Raw genomic sequence first — 15442 nt, 5'->3', positions numbered from 1 at the left:
TAGTGTCTTCCATTTGAAAATACTGAAATATCTGGCAAAATTCAGTTACAATAGCTAACAACGGCTTTTGTAAACGTTCTAGAAGATGTCACTATAAAAGAAAAACATATGAGTTAGTTGGGAGGAGCATAAATGAACCTATCACAGTAGACAAGAGACTACCTGGGGGTTTTTTGTTGTTCATTTTTTTGGCAGGCGGCGATCATGGATCCAGCTCCTGCTTCTTCTGCAGCTCCAGTTCAGCTGCCTTTTGCACAGCAGCATCTACCAGCAAGTGGAAGCTGCTGAAATCCTCGTCCTCCTCTGGCCACACAGATTCTGGAGAAGACAAGGACTCACTGGTGGAAATCTTGATCTTTTTCTTTGGCTGCTCATTTAGGATTAGCTTCTGGCTTGGGGCAGACTCTGAATCTGTTAGCCTCTCTTCTGATTCCTGGCCTACTGGCAGCAGGGACCCAGGCAAGCATTGTAACTTGTCTAGAGCTTTGGTCCCTGACTTGACCAGCACAGTCGGATCGGTACACTGCTGTTGGGCTTCATCCGCAGCCTTGTCTTTATGGTGGTTAGGGTCGTTTACATCCTGTTGAAGCATTTCCGGGAGAACGCGTCTGCGGGCATTTATGAACCAGTTTGAAATCTGAAGAAAAGATAAATTAGTTTGCTCTGACAGCATTCGTTTCTCTGCCTCTGAGGGATAGGCCTTAAATCGGTGCTCATAGAGCCAGTCACGGAGAATCCTCACGGACTCGGATGGCAGGTACCCTTTCCGTTGCCTCTTGCTCTCTGGTGAGGTTAGAACCTTGTCTGTTTTTGAATTGATTGAGGAGTCTAGGACCTGGTCTTGGGTTTCCGCTGGGCTATCCTCAGCGGCCTCCATGTTCTTGAAGACTGCGTTCACAATCTCGAAAATCTGGGAAGGCTAAGGTAGGATTAATGTACGTCCGGCAGAATCAGAAAAAAAGGCATGGACAGTTTTCTAAAGGGAAATCTCACCTGTTGCTTCCCAGGGAGATGAACAGAATTGCTAACCGCACAATCTACAGGCTCTGTGACGTCACATCCCCTAAACGCATTACGTGCGCTGCCCCTCCCTTCCATTTCCTGGCTCGCCCTTTCGCCACTGTTTTTTTCCGTAGTTTCCAATGCGCATGTTTTTAGCCTGTGACTTTATAGCTCTCTAGAATTTTATTTCTCTCTGGCACCCAATCCGTTGTTTTCTTCCGTTTTGGATTTTACATTTTCCATGTTCAAAGCCAATCTTAAGAATAATTTTTAACTACACTTTTGCATCCTACTGTATTGATTTTTCTTCTCCACGACCTTGAAATCTGTGACTTTGTCATTACAATCATTATGGCTTTTGGGTCCTGATAACCAACCGAAATTAAGTAACCAACAGAAAGTTTGTTAAAAAGGTGGTGCAGTCTGATTACAGACATTACAGACTGAATTGATTTAAATGCCCCTCCCCAGTACTGAGGATTTAACCCCCATAGGTGATCTACCAGTGAGCTACATCTCTGGAGCTTTCCTTTCATTTTTTTTTTTTTTTTTTCTTTTAGTACCAGAGATTGAACCCAGGGGTGCTCAACCACTGAGTCACACCCACAGCTCTTCTTATTTTTTTATTTTGAGACAGGGTTGCTAAATTGCTCAGGCTGGCTTTGAACTTGTAAACCTCTCTCAGCCTCCCTAGCTGCTGGGATTACAGATGTGAGCCACTGCTCATGGCTATCAAGTTTTTGAGAAAGAATCTAAGTTGCCCAGGTTGACTTCCAACTCGCAATCTTCCTACCTCAGCCTACCCAGTTGCTGGAATTACCTACCTCCACCACTGCACCAAGACAAATATTTTCTTGATATTTCATGTAAATGGATCTCACCCCTTATGTCAGATGAAACTAATATGTAAATTGTGACTTGAAATAAGCCAAAATTAATGGTGTGGTAACAGCTTTGTCAAATTTGAAAATAAAAGTTGTCAAGGAGGGCATACTGCTTTTTGTTTTTCTTTAACTTTATATGGATAATTTTTACCAGATATTTTACATTTTGAAGCAAATTGAAGAAACATGAAGGATCCAGCAATAAACTTCCCTATTGGAAGGACTGCTGGTATGTGTAATGTGTATGCGTGTGTGTGTATTTATACACACACACATCTACATGATACATAAAAGAAACCAACAAATAAGGATGAAATACAAGATAATATCATTAATTATTTCCCAATAAGACTATGGATCTTATAGTTTATTATTGACTTTGCTCAATCTAAGGCACGAATGAACCCCTTTGAACTTAAAATTTGTCATAGCATTAATATAAAGGAATTGGTTTCCAATTTTTAAATAAATCTTGCATGACCTGATGTTAAAATATCATGAAGTAGGGCCAAAACTATGTGACAGATTCACTTATAAAAATCATAAATTATTACTCAATAAAATCTTGACTGGGGCCAGGATTGTAGCTCAGTGGTAGAGGGCATGCCTACCATGTGTGAGGCACTGGGTTTGATCTCATAAAAATAAACAGGTAAATAAAATAAAGGTATTGTGTCCATCTACAACAAAAAAAGAAATTAGAAAAATTCTTGATTCAAGAAAAATAAAAAATGGGAACAAGTGGATTTCAATCCAAGAAAACAAATATAATTTCATTCTTAATATATGTGAACAAGTAGATTTCAATCGAAAAAAGCAAATATAATCTAATATATACACTTAATTCTTCACATTAATGGGTAAAAGAAAAACTATTATCTTGATGGAGGTTGAATAACTGATTTAATAATTCAAAATGAATTTCTGATTAACATGTCATGTGAAATCAAGCATAGAAAGATGTTTTCTTCACATAACAGATTGGATAGACTTAAACTCTCTCATACATAGCTTCCCGCTTAATAATAAAGAAAATTTTCTTTTAGTTTCCTGAGCAAGGCAAAGACGTTTAATATCACTACTATAACATTACTTAGAAGTTTGAACTAATGGAATTAATAAAAAAGTAAATGCATTACATGTAAAAAGGAGACAATATTATTTGCTGATGACATGATTAGCCACTTAGGAAATATTTAAAAATCAGTTCAGGAACTACTAGAAATAACATTTAAGTAAGGCGGCCAGTTAACAAACAAAAGAAACAATAACATATACCATCAGACTTATTTAGAAAATACATTGCAAAATCTATGTAATACATAATCATAAGAATAAAAATAAGAAGACTTAGGTCTAAAATTAGTTATTACTTTCTAGGCCTGTACAAAGACAAATATAGACCCCTATTAAAGAACATAAAATGAAAGCTGGGAGTGGTGGCACACGCCTATAATCCAGAGAGGCTTGAGAGGCTGAGGCAGGTGAATTGAAAGTTCAAGGCCAGCCTCAGCAACTTAATGGGACTGTAAACAATTTATTGAGACCCAGTCTCAAATCAAAAATAAAAAGAGCTGGGGATGTGGCTCAATGTTTGAGTACCCCTGGGTTCAGTCCTTGGTACAAACAAACGAACAAACAAACCATAAAATGAGACATTAACAGTTGACAACATTCATTTTGTTCTTGAATAGGAATAGTAAATCTCACTGTATTAATTTTATTTTCTTTACATTTTTATTTTCTTTACATTTTTACTTTCATTATCGATGTTATTATTATTTTGGTACTGGAATTGAACACAGGGCCACTCAACCACTAAGCCACATCCCCAGCCCTTTTCTATTTTTGAAATTTTGAGTCAGGGTTTTGCTAAGTTGCTGAGGACCTCCCTAAATTGCTTAGGCTGACTTTGAACTTGTGATCTTCCTGTCTCAGCCTCCTGATCACCTAGGATTACAGGCATGTTATTGCACCCAGCTCTTTACAATATTTGAATCTTTTACCTATAAAATACTTCCACTCTGAACTTACTTTTATCTTCTATCTTGTTGAAACATTAAAAAATGTTTCTAAACTATAGTTGGAGCAATAAATATGTGATATACTGTGGCATTTTTGAAAGAGCAAACTGAAGTAAAAACATTTCTCTTACTAGATAATATATTTTTAAGTAGCAAGCCATTAAAATGATATCATAAATATTATAAACATATAGGTCTAAACTGATCAATGAAACATAATATAAGAACAACCTCAAGGACTTTATGGGACTGTGTGCATGATAATGTTCTCAATTTCATAGATGAAGAATGCTTCTTCACCCCTGAAAATAAAGAATATTGCCAAGAACATACCACAAACTTGGTAACATTACTTTGAATCATTTACAATTTGCAGCAAATTGAAGGATTATAAAGAGAACTATCATTAATTTCACTGTAGTGAAAATGTGGTAGTGTTAGAAAGCATGAGGAATACTGGCAAATTCATTTAATGTACTTAGGAAGGATGAAGGTGGGTGTGTTGTGTTTATAGAAGAAAGAACAAGTAAGGTAAAGTGAATAGAAAGTTGAAAAAGAAGGAATACTTTTGTTTTTACAGTAAATATAAAAGTGAGTGTTAGGGATTTTATGTCCTATGTAATACTATTATGAATGCCCACGAAATTACATATGTGTGTGTATAAATATTATCCTTATGATTCACACAAAAATAATTACAGAAAAAAATCATTATAACATTAAAGGCTATATAATGTAGCCATATAAATGTTAAAAACCTTGGTATAAAAGTAACCTTGAAACAAAAAAGAAACCTTTATAACCACACTAAAAAAAAAAAAGGCAAATGATTAAAGATATTATTGGTAATATATATAACATGTAATGTATTAATAAATTTAATATTGCCCTATCCTCTACAAATTAATAAAGATGTAGATTACCCTAATAGAAAAGTGACCAAAAATTATGTGCAATTCATCAAGGAATACAAATGGCTGACAAACCTAAAAATTTAGTTTTTACAAATAATCAATGGCATGCATACAAAACAAAATCAGATAGTCTTTTCTCATAGCTTGTTAGTAAAGACTAAATTGATTCTAAAAAAACATTTTGTTGAGAGTCTGTGTTAAAATACATATATCATTGCACTTTTGGTGGCATTATAAAATAGTATATCCTTTTAGAGCTGTTCTTGAAGGATGAATCAAAGAAAAATAACATGTACTGTTCACTCAAGGAATGTTCATGGAGTTGATCATGTGGAAAATATTTGATAAGATTATAAATATAAAATCATCTTCACATAATTTATTATTATTAAAAGAAAGCAGATTATGGGTTTGATTAAATAAAAAAATTACTTCTTCTACGACTAAAAATAATCTACTAATTAAGTTCAATGACCTAGACATGTATTCAAATGGAATGAGTTGAGGATGTCAGAAAATAATTCGAAAACAGAATACAAAATTTTATCTACTTTTTGGAAAAAGATAAAGTATGTACACACACACAATGTACGCATTGTGCTTGAACCTTCTTTGGGTGTAATTGTGGGTGTAGAAAAATATCAATAATTTAAATCCTTAGGCTCGGATTTCAGTGCTCAGCTGCAGAGAGCACTTGCCTGCTGATACCTGTCTTAGAGATCAGGAACGGATCCTTGTTCCCTGGTGTTGAAGCTTAAACGTCTGAGAAACACTGAAGCAAGCATAGAAAGCAAGTTTTATTTAAGAAAGTGATACAGACAGATTTCTCCAAAGAGAAGTGGAGCCTTGGAGCCAAGAGCCCGTACAGGAGGGGAGGCATCATGTTCTTTTATAGACCCCAGAGCCATTCTTTTAATCATTACCCACACGCCTGGGAGCAGGGACTGGAGGTTAATTGTTAGCAACCCAGAGTGCCCAGGAGCACAATCGCAGTTAAAAACCTGTTGTCCTCTCTTTAATAACCAGTCTTTATCGTCTCTAGATCCCCAGCCTCCATTACCTACACTTATTGCCTGACCTTCACCCGCTGATGCAGTTTGCTGAGGAATGTGACATATCCTGTCCACTAAGGACAGGCAGGGCTTCAGGAAGATTGTTTTTTGGCAAAGCAAGCATGTGGGAGGTCAGCACAGTGGGTCCATCCCACAGATTTATCTTCTCATGTTCCCACCATCCTCATCTATCTGTCCCCTTACACTAGCATGCACAAAGCCCTGGGTTCAATTCTCACTATATTAAAAAAAAAAAAAAAAGAAAGAAAGAAAAGGAAACACATTACATTGTATAATGAGGGCAACACTTACCTTGTATTTCTTACATTTATTTTTATATTAATATTTTTGAGAAACTTTTAACCATTTTAACAGAAGTCAAGAAAAATTTCACATAATTCAGCATTTGTTTCACAAATAGACATCAAGAACAAAATACTGCAAGGACCATGGATGTTGCTCTGTGGTAAAATGCTTATGTAGCATAGAAAAGATCCTGGGTTTAATTTCCAGCCTGCAAAACAAAACAAAACAAAACAAAACAATTAAAAAAACAAAACAAAACAAAACAAAAAAAAAAAAAACAGTGGAATCCAAAACCATGAGACACCTAGATCTCATAACACTTTAACTGGTGGCTGGAAGAAGTGTGTGTGCAGTAAGGCTAAATAACTCTTCTAAATATTTTACCCTTATCATTGAAGGTGCAAGGGGGGTGATCACACTTGGCATTCCACAAATTCCCCACGGCATTAAAAAAGTAAATGTGCATATGGAGTAAAATTGTTCATTTTACAGCATTGATCAAGAGTTATCCATAAAAAGAGCTAATTTTGTACAAGCTTCTATTCCTGTCATTGGGGTAAATTCAGATTCCCAGAAACTCATCCCACCCTAATGTCCAAACAATTTTATCATTATTATCTGCTCTGAATCTTTGGATAGATTTATCATATATATGTCAAATGTTGCAAATAATGTAAAATCAAAATAAAGTTCATAATTTGGTTATTACAGTTACAAAAAGCATTATCCTAGTCCCCGATGCCAATCCAATAATGATGACACAGTTTTGAACAAAAGGAGAAAGAAGGTCTATTGCTTTGCTAGCAAAGGAGAAGAACATGGGACTACTGTCCCAGAGTGCCGGGGTCATATGCCCCCTTGCTCTTCTCGACCAGCGACAAGGGAAGGGGACACTCCCCAACAAGGCCAGACCGGGATAGGTAGGGCCCACTGACTGCCCGCAGGCAGCCCTCCCACGGAGGACAATCAGATGCGTCAGGGAGACCAGTCACAGCAGGAACTCCTTTATTGAGGAATTCACACAGCTTTTATATAGGGTGGGGGCTAAGCGGGAACCAATCAGCTTAAAGGTCAGCAAGGCACGGAGGATTCACGCAGGTGAGAGTCCCATAGGACTATATGGCAAGCACGAGCTGATCACGTTCACAGAACTGTTGTTAACCAATCCCTGATGGTGGTCCGATTTATCGTCATTAACTATGGAAAATGCCTTTGAGGATTTGATCCTGTTCACTCGCCAGGGAGTAAGAAGTCAGCCGGAGTTAGTTAACGTGTCATTAGTCCCAACACCAGAGGCCAGGATTCTGACCATATGGGAGTACAGAGGACTTTTAAAGAAGCTCTTCCCGGTGCATTCCAGGTGTGTCTTAAAGAGAGATCGTGATGCACTTGTTAATTTGGGAGATAGCCATTCCTTAGATCTTCAGGGCCATCCCCCAAGTGTGGATTACTTGGTTCTTGTGGTAGGTGTGCACTCAAATACAGACATCTAGGTCTAGGATAGGTAAATGGTAATCCTGCTGTCTGTCCCCAGGTTAGGAGGTGGAGAGGGAGAAGAAAAGAAAAACAAGTCTCATTTAGAATAAGCAGCTAGAGCTATATTCAAAAGGTGAAGTGGACCACTGTCAATTTCTACATTCCATTTCTATGGGAAAAAGGGTGAGGACATCTCCAAGCTGCTTCCTACTGAGAGAGGGCAAAGTTGGGGGGAGTGGATGTGGCCCAAGATCCTCGTTCTCTTTCAGGTGGGGCACAGACAGTTAGGAGTGTTCAGCATCAGGGCAGTCCAGAGGTCCATGCTGGCATTTGGCAGGTGACTGGACAAGGCATATACAAGGCAAGGATCATGCCTGGACAATAATAAGCAAAGACAGCAAAGCATTACTGTTTTTGTAAACAATTAATACAAAACAATTAGTATTTCGGTCAGTTTCTGAAATGCAGGACAAGCTTGGAAATTCAGAGTCCTTTGTGATAGTTAAATATTAGGCTTTCCAATATAATATACCTTCCTTTACAGCTTCCAGCTTTGCTTACTTTTTGTAGGACTAACACAAGTGTGTATCTTATGTTACATCAAAAAAATTATTCTTTAAATGTCCATGTATTAATGTGCTTTGGTCATAAGTTCAAAATTGACCTTTTCCTATCTACTATTAAGGGTCAGCTGAGATTCTTCAGGGGGTCACTCTTGGGAACATGTGAAAAGCCTCTGGCCTTCTCTAGCTTCCTCTACCAATACCGCCATCTGCCAGGATTGGTCCAGAGACTTGATGACCATGGGTGGCTTCCCATGAAAAAATTAGGGACATTTCTCTTTCCAGTAACCCTCCTCTTTGCAGAATGTGCACTAGTTGGCTTCCTCGTATTCTCTAGGGTCTTCTTGATGACTCAGTGAGGGTTACCATTGTTCTCTGGATCCTGGTTGACCCTAGAGGGCAAGGGCCAAATATTGGCTGCATTTCTCCTTGACCCTTTTACTTACTTGATTTAATCTCCAAGGAAGACTAAACAGGCCAGTTTTACCTGAAGTAGGAATAATGGATTTTAGCATTCATGTCTATAATTTCACAGTTACCCTTCCATTTAATTAAGGTTTGTATTAGTAGTGGAAGTCAGCCTGTTCTATAGATGATAGCTTATTATCTCAAATTAACTCGAGTTGTTCTATTAGAAGAAGTAACTCTGTAAAATACTAACAGGCAAGAGTTATAAAGTTTATGAAAAAAATGTAATTAACAATAGCAAAAACATGTTCAGTTTGTATTATAGCTATGATCCAATAAACATGATTTTTATAATTTTAAACCTTTACTTAGTTATGTGTTTTAGCCCTTGTTTATTTTTAGATCACAATAATCTTTACAACAAATATTCTTTGAATGTGACTTTAAATGAGCTTAAGTCTAGCCTACTTCAAATTGATCCTAACATGGAGTAAGGTGAGAGGCAGAATCTTAACTCAGGTGAGGTGGGGCTCCTGACAAATCTTAAGGTGTTTTATTTTTGAAGCTGATCTTTGCATATTTCTTAAATAGCTCATACCTGTTTCCTGAGTCTGTATGAATGTCAGTTAACACAATACAACATTTTGTTTTAAACATGAATCAAATAAGCTAAGAGAACTTTTAGCCCTTTTAGTAGGAAAGTGACAAAATATTTCATGTTCCACACTGTTAATCTTTAAAAGAATTAGACTTTTTTAAATTACCTTCCAAAATACATTTAAATTTCCATCCCACTGTAAGGAATAACACAAAATGTTACACATAACTTATTGATGACAGGTTGTATTTTTCCAATTTAAAAATTTTAAATATATAAACAAATCTCCAGTTAAATTTATTATTTCTATATTGGTTTGAAAGATACCATTTTTATAGAAAACTTTAGTTTGGAGAACACAAGCTTGGTAAAATGCTCTTCTAAACATTATATTTTAAAGACTTGTGTACTTAGAGGACATGAATACAGCTAGTATATGAAGAAGCCAGTAACAGTACTTCAATTACATTGATGTTTTTATATTAACCAACTTTAACTTTTAGAGAAAAATTTAGAATCTGTAGTGTAATTTAATACTCTAAAATAGCAGTTTTTGTTTTACCAGAGTTGTACAAACCATAATTCCTGTAAGATTAATTACCTAAATAATAAAACTCAACAGACACAAGAAATTATCTTAATAGACAAGAGCAGATTAATGTTTTAAGAAATCCTTGTTACTTTAACACATAGAGATTAAATTTTGGTTTATATCACTACATTAAAGTTTGACCTTAGGAAAAAAATCTTAAATAATTTTAACTGATTGGACTAATTATAGCCAACTTAGTTACAAGCAAACTTTTCGAGATTTACCCTCCACAAACCTTGCACAATTTACTTAGCCATTCTACAGATTTTTTACTTTACCATACAAAAGACTTTCTCATCCAGAAACATATTTTCCTTCTACTTTTCATATCAAAATATATTTCTATACCTAGAACTTCCTTATACCTCTTTCTTAGTTGTCGACTCCTTTTTTAAATTGACATTCTGAAACAACCCTTTTGAAATTTCTGAATTTAGACTAATAACTCCACTTTAATAAGATGAAATATTTTGTTTTTAAAATAGTACTTTAACTGAAACACAACTGAAACCTCTTGTACAGTTTGCATATAGAATTACACCTGATAGAATCTTAACTTTTAGCAACCTTGCTTTCAGTGAAGAAATAGAAACAAAGCAATCTTAAAGTCTTCTTTTTCCATTTACCAATTTATGAAAACACAGTTAATGTTTAAATATATTACCTTATGGAAATTAAGAAGTCAAGAGTACTTGGTTTTGTATTTAGCAGTTGATGTTTTAGCATTATTTGGGGGAGTTACCAGGGATTGAACTCAGGGGCAATCAACTGCTGAGCCACAACCCCAGCCCTATTTTTGCATTTTATTTAGAGACAGGGTTTCACTGTGTTGCTTGGTGCCTTGCCATTGCTGAGGTTGGCTTTGAACTTGAGATTCTCCTCTCTCAGCCTCCCGAGCTGCTAGGATTACATATGTGTGTGTGTGTGTGTGTGTGTGTGTGTGTGTGTGTGTGTGTATAAGTGATAACAGAACATTAAATGGCATAAATAAATCCCCAATTTAATTTCCTATTTTTATATAAGTCTAAAAGAGATTACCATTATAGACAACTTTAGTTTGGAGAATTCCAACTTGGTATTCTCCTAAGCTTTGTATTTTAAATACTAGAAAAACACGAATATATCTAATATACAAAGAAACCAGTAATAGTTAGCTTCACAATTACACTGATGTCCTTATATTAACTGTTTAACGTTTACAGTAAAATTCAGAATTCAAAGATAATTATAAATTTGTAGTTTAGCAGTTCTAGAAAAACTCAAGGATAGACTTAAATCTCTTATACATTAAGTAGACAGTGTCAATGATCAGAAATAGACTTAGTCAGACAGATATAAGACAGTTTTCAAATGGCAGTGTGGCCCTTTTATGCCAGAAACAATGTATAAAAGAGAGCACTTATTGGTTAAACCTACATGAACTGGTTTTTTTAAAAAACATTTTTAGTTGTACATGGACACAATACCTTTATTTTATTTGTTTATTTTTATATGGTGCTGAGGATTGAACACAGTGCCTCACATGTGCAAGGCAAGCCACTTTACAACTGAGCTACCACCCCAGTCCCTGAACTTTTATTTTAAAAACTTTAACAGAAAATTTTGATAAGGCTCAGACAAACATAGTTTCAGATGTATACATATCTCTAGTCATATATGTTTAAGTTATTCATGAAAAATTAAACCCAGTTAACATTTTAAGTCATCTTCTTCTCTGACAAAGAAACATCCTAAAAGCAATAGACATAACACTTTAAAAATATTTTTAAGCTCTCAAGTCATGTACAAATTGGTACTCATTAGCATGAGATTTTTTTCTTAACAGTTTGAATAGGCATATTATAGGTTATCTGGCAAAGCCGACTCGATTCATGTTTTAAACATTTGTCCAGAAGAGAATGAATCTCTATTAATGTATCTCTATTAAGTGTTTTTCCCCCTCCTGGGACAAGTTATTTCCTCCTTAAACAAAATCTTGGTTAAGATAAGACTAATCACCTTCCTCAGAGTCCCTTTAGCCCAAATGGCCTTACTCAATTTTAATAGACCTCCTGCAGAGCATGCTCTGTTTCCTTTTCCTGGAAGACACTTGCAAATTAAGTCATTGTTTTTGGGTGATAATGTTATCTGTACATTTAATTTAGACAACAAATTTTATCCCAGTAGGGAGATCGGGACATCCAACATATACATAAATGTTTTACTTAATTTTTTTCCAGTTTGCATTCAAGGGGTTGGAGCACAGAAAGTTGTTGTTTGACCGTCTCCTTTATCTTTATGACAATGCCATCAACTTTGAGTGCATTCCCCACAGACAATTGTACTCAAAGTCTCTCTCTCTTTTTTTTTTAATATAAATATATTCAGGGCACTCTGCTCAATGAAGTTCACATTGACCATATAGAGACTATTAGGGAATATCTCTGTAGAAAACAGCAGGGTCAATACACAGGTGCCTGTGAACATGGGGACTCTTGGAGGCCCTTGTAATTTAGATCTGTAGGTAGCAGGCAAGGTTACACCCAAAAGTGTTACCTGGCCAAATGGGGCATCTTGTCAGATCTTAAAAGGGGAGACTATTTTGTCCCAAAATTTTAATTTAATAGTACTGGAACCCATTGCCATATTCTTTGTGACTGGCAGCTTTCATCATTTACCCCAAATAGGCTAGATAAAATTTAGACAAAGAGGGTAATGTGTTCTGATTAAGGTTTTTTCTTTTCAAATGTAAAGGCCACCCTGTGAGTTTAAGCATTCTAATTCCCTCTTTTGTCCCAGAGCTGCAAGAAAATGGAAATGGGGGTGAACCCAAATATAGGTTTCAAAAATAATTCAGAATTAAGAACTAAAATTGCACAGCAACTAGAAAGTCAAGGGCCAAGCCAATGGCTGCGGTACCCTCCCAACATTTATACAGCATAGATTCCAACAAGTAGCCCCAATGCTTTTTAATGTCTGTTCAGCATGGACTCTCATCAATGCCTTTATCCAGAAGCCATAAATCCCCAGAGTAGTACACTCAAGTGGAAAAGCTTTCCTCCAGTTTCCCCTTCACATTATGGGGAGTTCCATCTTTTCTCCTCACATTCAAAACAAACTTTATTGCTTTCATTTTTGTCCTCTGACAACATTTATGGCTTTTATTCTTTGAGCCCACGAGACAAGAACCCAGAAAGAGGTAAGTACTGCCTTCAGTCCACATAGATTTCATTCATTAGCAGAAGCAGCAAACTAAGCTCCATTCTCAAACTCTGATTGCAAAACGTGGCTAGAAGGCAAGGTAGAGGCCAGGTCCTCTTTACCTATTTCTTTATAGATGAGGCAGCTTTTCCGGGGTTTCTTTTCCTTTAGCACAGGACTAGCATCCCTGACCTACAGTTGGATAATTTGTAGATGCCTGGGGCCAGGCTGAGAAACAGTGCTAGGATTGTCAGCACTGAGTTGAAGGATTAAAATTTTTTTTTTCTAACCCTTTAATCTGGTGTCCTGCTCTTCTCACACATTATAGGCATTGCCTTTTTGTAGTCACCTTAGTTTTTGACCATTCAGACTCCTTATTATGCAGTTGTACACATGCCTGTAAATACAGAATTCCTTTCATTATTTTATCTCTAACAGACCAACTCCAACTTCATGATTGTATAATAATTCAGAAAACCATTCAAAGGTCACATTGTTACAGTAAAACATCGTCTTTTGCTTTTGCTTTGTACAGGTGTGTAGGTACAAGTGACCCACTCAGTCAAGATCTTTTCCAAGAAACTACCTATAAGATCAATGCAGTATTGCCCATGTCTTGTCTTAAAGGGCTAGTAACAGATATGAACAAAAAACATAGAGACAAACAGAGGATCTCCCAAACCAAGGCTAACAGATGGGAACCTTGAAAATAGACTAGATAGTGGAAACCCCTCTCAAGTTTCAAACTCCCACTTAACCATGACTTCTACATTACTGGTACCACAGATGTCCCCAAGAAAAGAGACCAGATGTTCTCAGACAGGGAAACCAGATGTGTAGAATCAAGAGTCTTGGTGTGCACACAGAAGGTACTTACCAGATGGCCAAGGTGTCAGGACTTTACTGCATTCAGTTTGCTTTTCCTCAAAGTAGACCAAGATGGAGAAATCCACATAATTCAGGGAAGGAAGCCAAGAGTTCCCCAGAACAAAATGGGCTTTGCAGCTGCTGGGACAGTCCTTAAATTCCTCCCTTTGCTTGCAGGAATAGCTTCTCTGGTTTAACCCAAAGCAAACTCACTCATCTCCTAACTCTCCAGCAGTCATCTCTCAACATGTTTGCCTAACATCCTCAGCACAGAAGTTGCTTTGAATGCCAGGCCTGCCCAAGAAAGCTGGCAGCGGGGGCTTCTCTCCTGTCCCATCTGGGTCACCAGTTTTGTTACTGAAAGCTTGGACCTTGTCCCCAATGCCAATCCAATAATGAGGACATGGTTTTGAGGAAAAGGAAAAAATAGCTTTAATGCTTTGCTAGCAAAGGAGAACATGGGACTCCTGTCCCAAAGGTCAGGATTCTGATCATAAGGAAGAACAGAGGGCTTTTAAAGAAGCTCTTCCAGGTGCATTCCAGGTGTGCCCTGAAGAGAGATCATGATGCACTTGTTAATTTGGGAGATAGCCATTCCTTAGATCTTCAGGGCCATCCCCCAAGTGTAGAATACTTGGTTCCTATGGTGAGTGTGTGCTTAAATATAGATAACTAGGTCTAGGATGGGTAAATGGTAATCCTGTTCCCTGACCCCAGGTTAGGGAGGTGGGGAGGAAGAAGAGGAAAATAAAAACAAGTCTCATTTAGAATAAACAGCTAGGGCTATATTCAAAAGGTGAAGTGGATCATTGTTACATTACCATTGTTCAAATGTCTGTGTCCTGATTTTGTTAGTGTAGTGTTTTTTTATGATGTTATCAGTGCAGAAAGCTTTGTCAAACATACACAGGAATTCTTTGCATAATTTTCAACATTTTGTAAGCCTTGAATTATTTCAAATTTTTTAAAAAAGAAGAAAATGTGTGCAAACTATTTTCAGGCTAGTTATACAATTTTGTTTTTTAGTGAGCAGTGTTTGACAGTTCCAGTAGCTCCTCATCTTTACAACCACATGATCACATTATATGATAAAACATTTTAATGTTCATCAAACTAAGGTGTGTGAAGTGATATCTAATTTTTTTTTAATTTTCTTTATGAGTAATAATGTAGACTGGGTTTTCTAAATGATATCTACAAAGGCACAGATAACAGATTAGTTTTTGTCTTTGAGGGCAAAAATTCTGTTACAGAATAGATCTGGAATGTCCCCCAAAGTCCATGTCCAAATACCATAATGTTCAGAGCAGTATTGTTGAAGTTATTTATTCATTCATATTTAATAGCCCATTATCATTGTTGGATAAGTTTTATAGAAAAGATTATGTTTTCCACATTGATTTTCTTTGTGACTATGTTGACAATCAATTGAGTTATATGTGTTGGTCTACTTCAAGACTCTGCTGTATATCATTAATCTTTTTTGTTTGTTTTGTTCTTAAGGTGAATTCCACATGATATTGAGAGCTGTAAATTTATTTTACATTTAGTAAATCTGACAATTTAAGTCATTCAA

The 15442-nt window shown here is 36.4% G+C and overlaps 1 protein-coding gene across 1 annotated transcript; it reads right to left on the bottom strand.

Moving 5' to 3' along the window:
• Positions 1-202: 202 nt before the first annotated feature.
• On the bottom strand, positions 203-7032 carry Tgif2lx (TGFB induced factor homeobox 2 like X-linked). The gene is made up of 3 exons (XM_047535264.1): positions 6892-7032; positions 3775-3828; positions 203-862 (listed from the first exon to the last, which is right to left on the bottom strand). Exons 1-3 carry the CDS (start codon positions 7030-7032, stop codon positions 203-205), a joined length of 855 nt encoding a protein of 284 aa, XP_047391220.1.
• Between the last annotated feature and the right edge of the window lie 8410 nt (positions 7033-15442).

Source organism: Sciurus carolinensis, chromosome X (assembly GCF_902686445.1).
Source record: "Sciurus carolinensis chromosome X, mSciCar1.2, whole genome shotgun sequence".
Classification (NCBI taxonomy): domain Eukaryota; kingdom Metazoa; phylum Chordata; class Mammalia; order Rodentia; family Sciuridae; genus Sciurus; species Sciurus carolinensis.
Note: the sequence above shows the minus strand (reverse complement) of the source record. Positions and strands in the feature narration are given on the sequence as shown.

What these genes read in the sequence shown, in the direction of transcription:
- Tgif2lx (XM_047535264.1), bottom strand. Translation starts at nt 7,032, where the DNA reads ATGACCCCGGCACTCTGGGACAGTAGTCCCATGTTCTTCTCCTTTGCT. An exon ending in GGATAATGCTTTTTGTAACT is followed by an intron (nt 3,829 to 6,891) that starts GTAATAACCAAA and finishes CTAGGTGATCAG; the next exon opens with GAGGCTGAGACAGGAAGATC. An exon ending in AGCCTAAGCAATTTAGGGAG is followed by an intron (nt 863 to 3,774) that starts GTCCTCAGCAAC and finishes GAGGCCGCTGAG; the next exon opens with GATAGCCCAGCGGAAACCCA.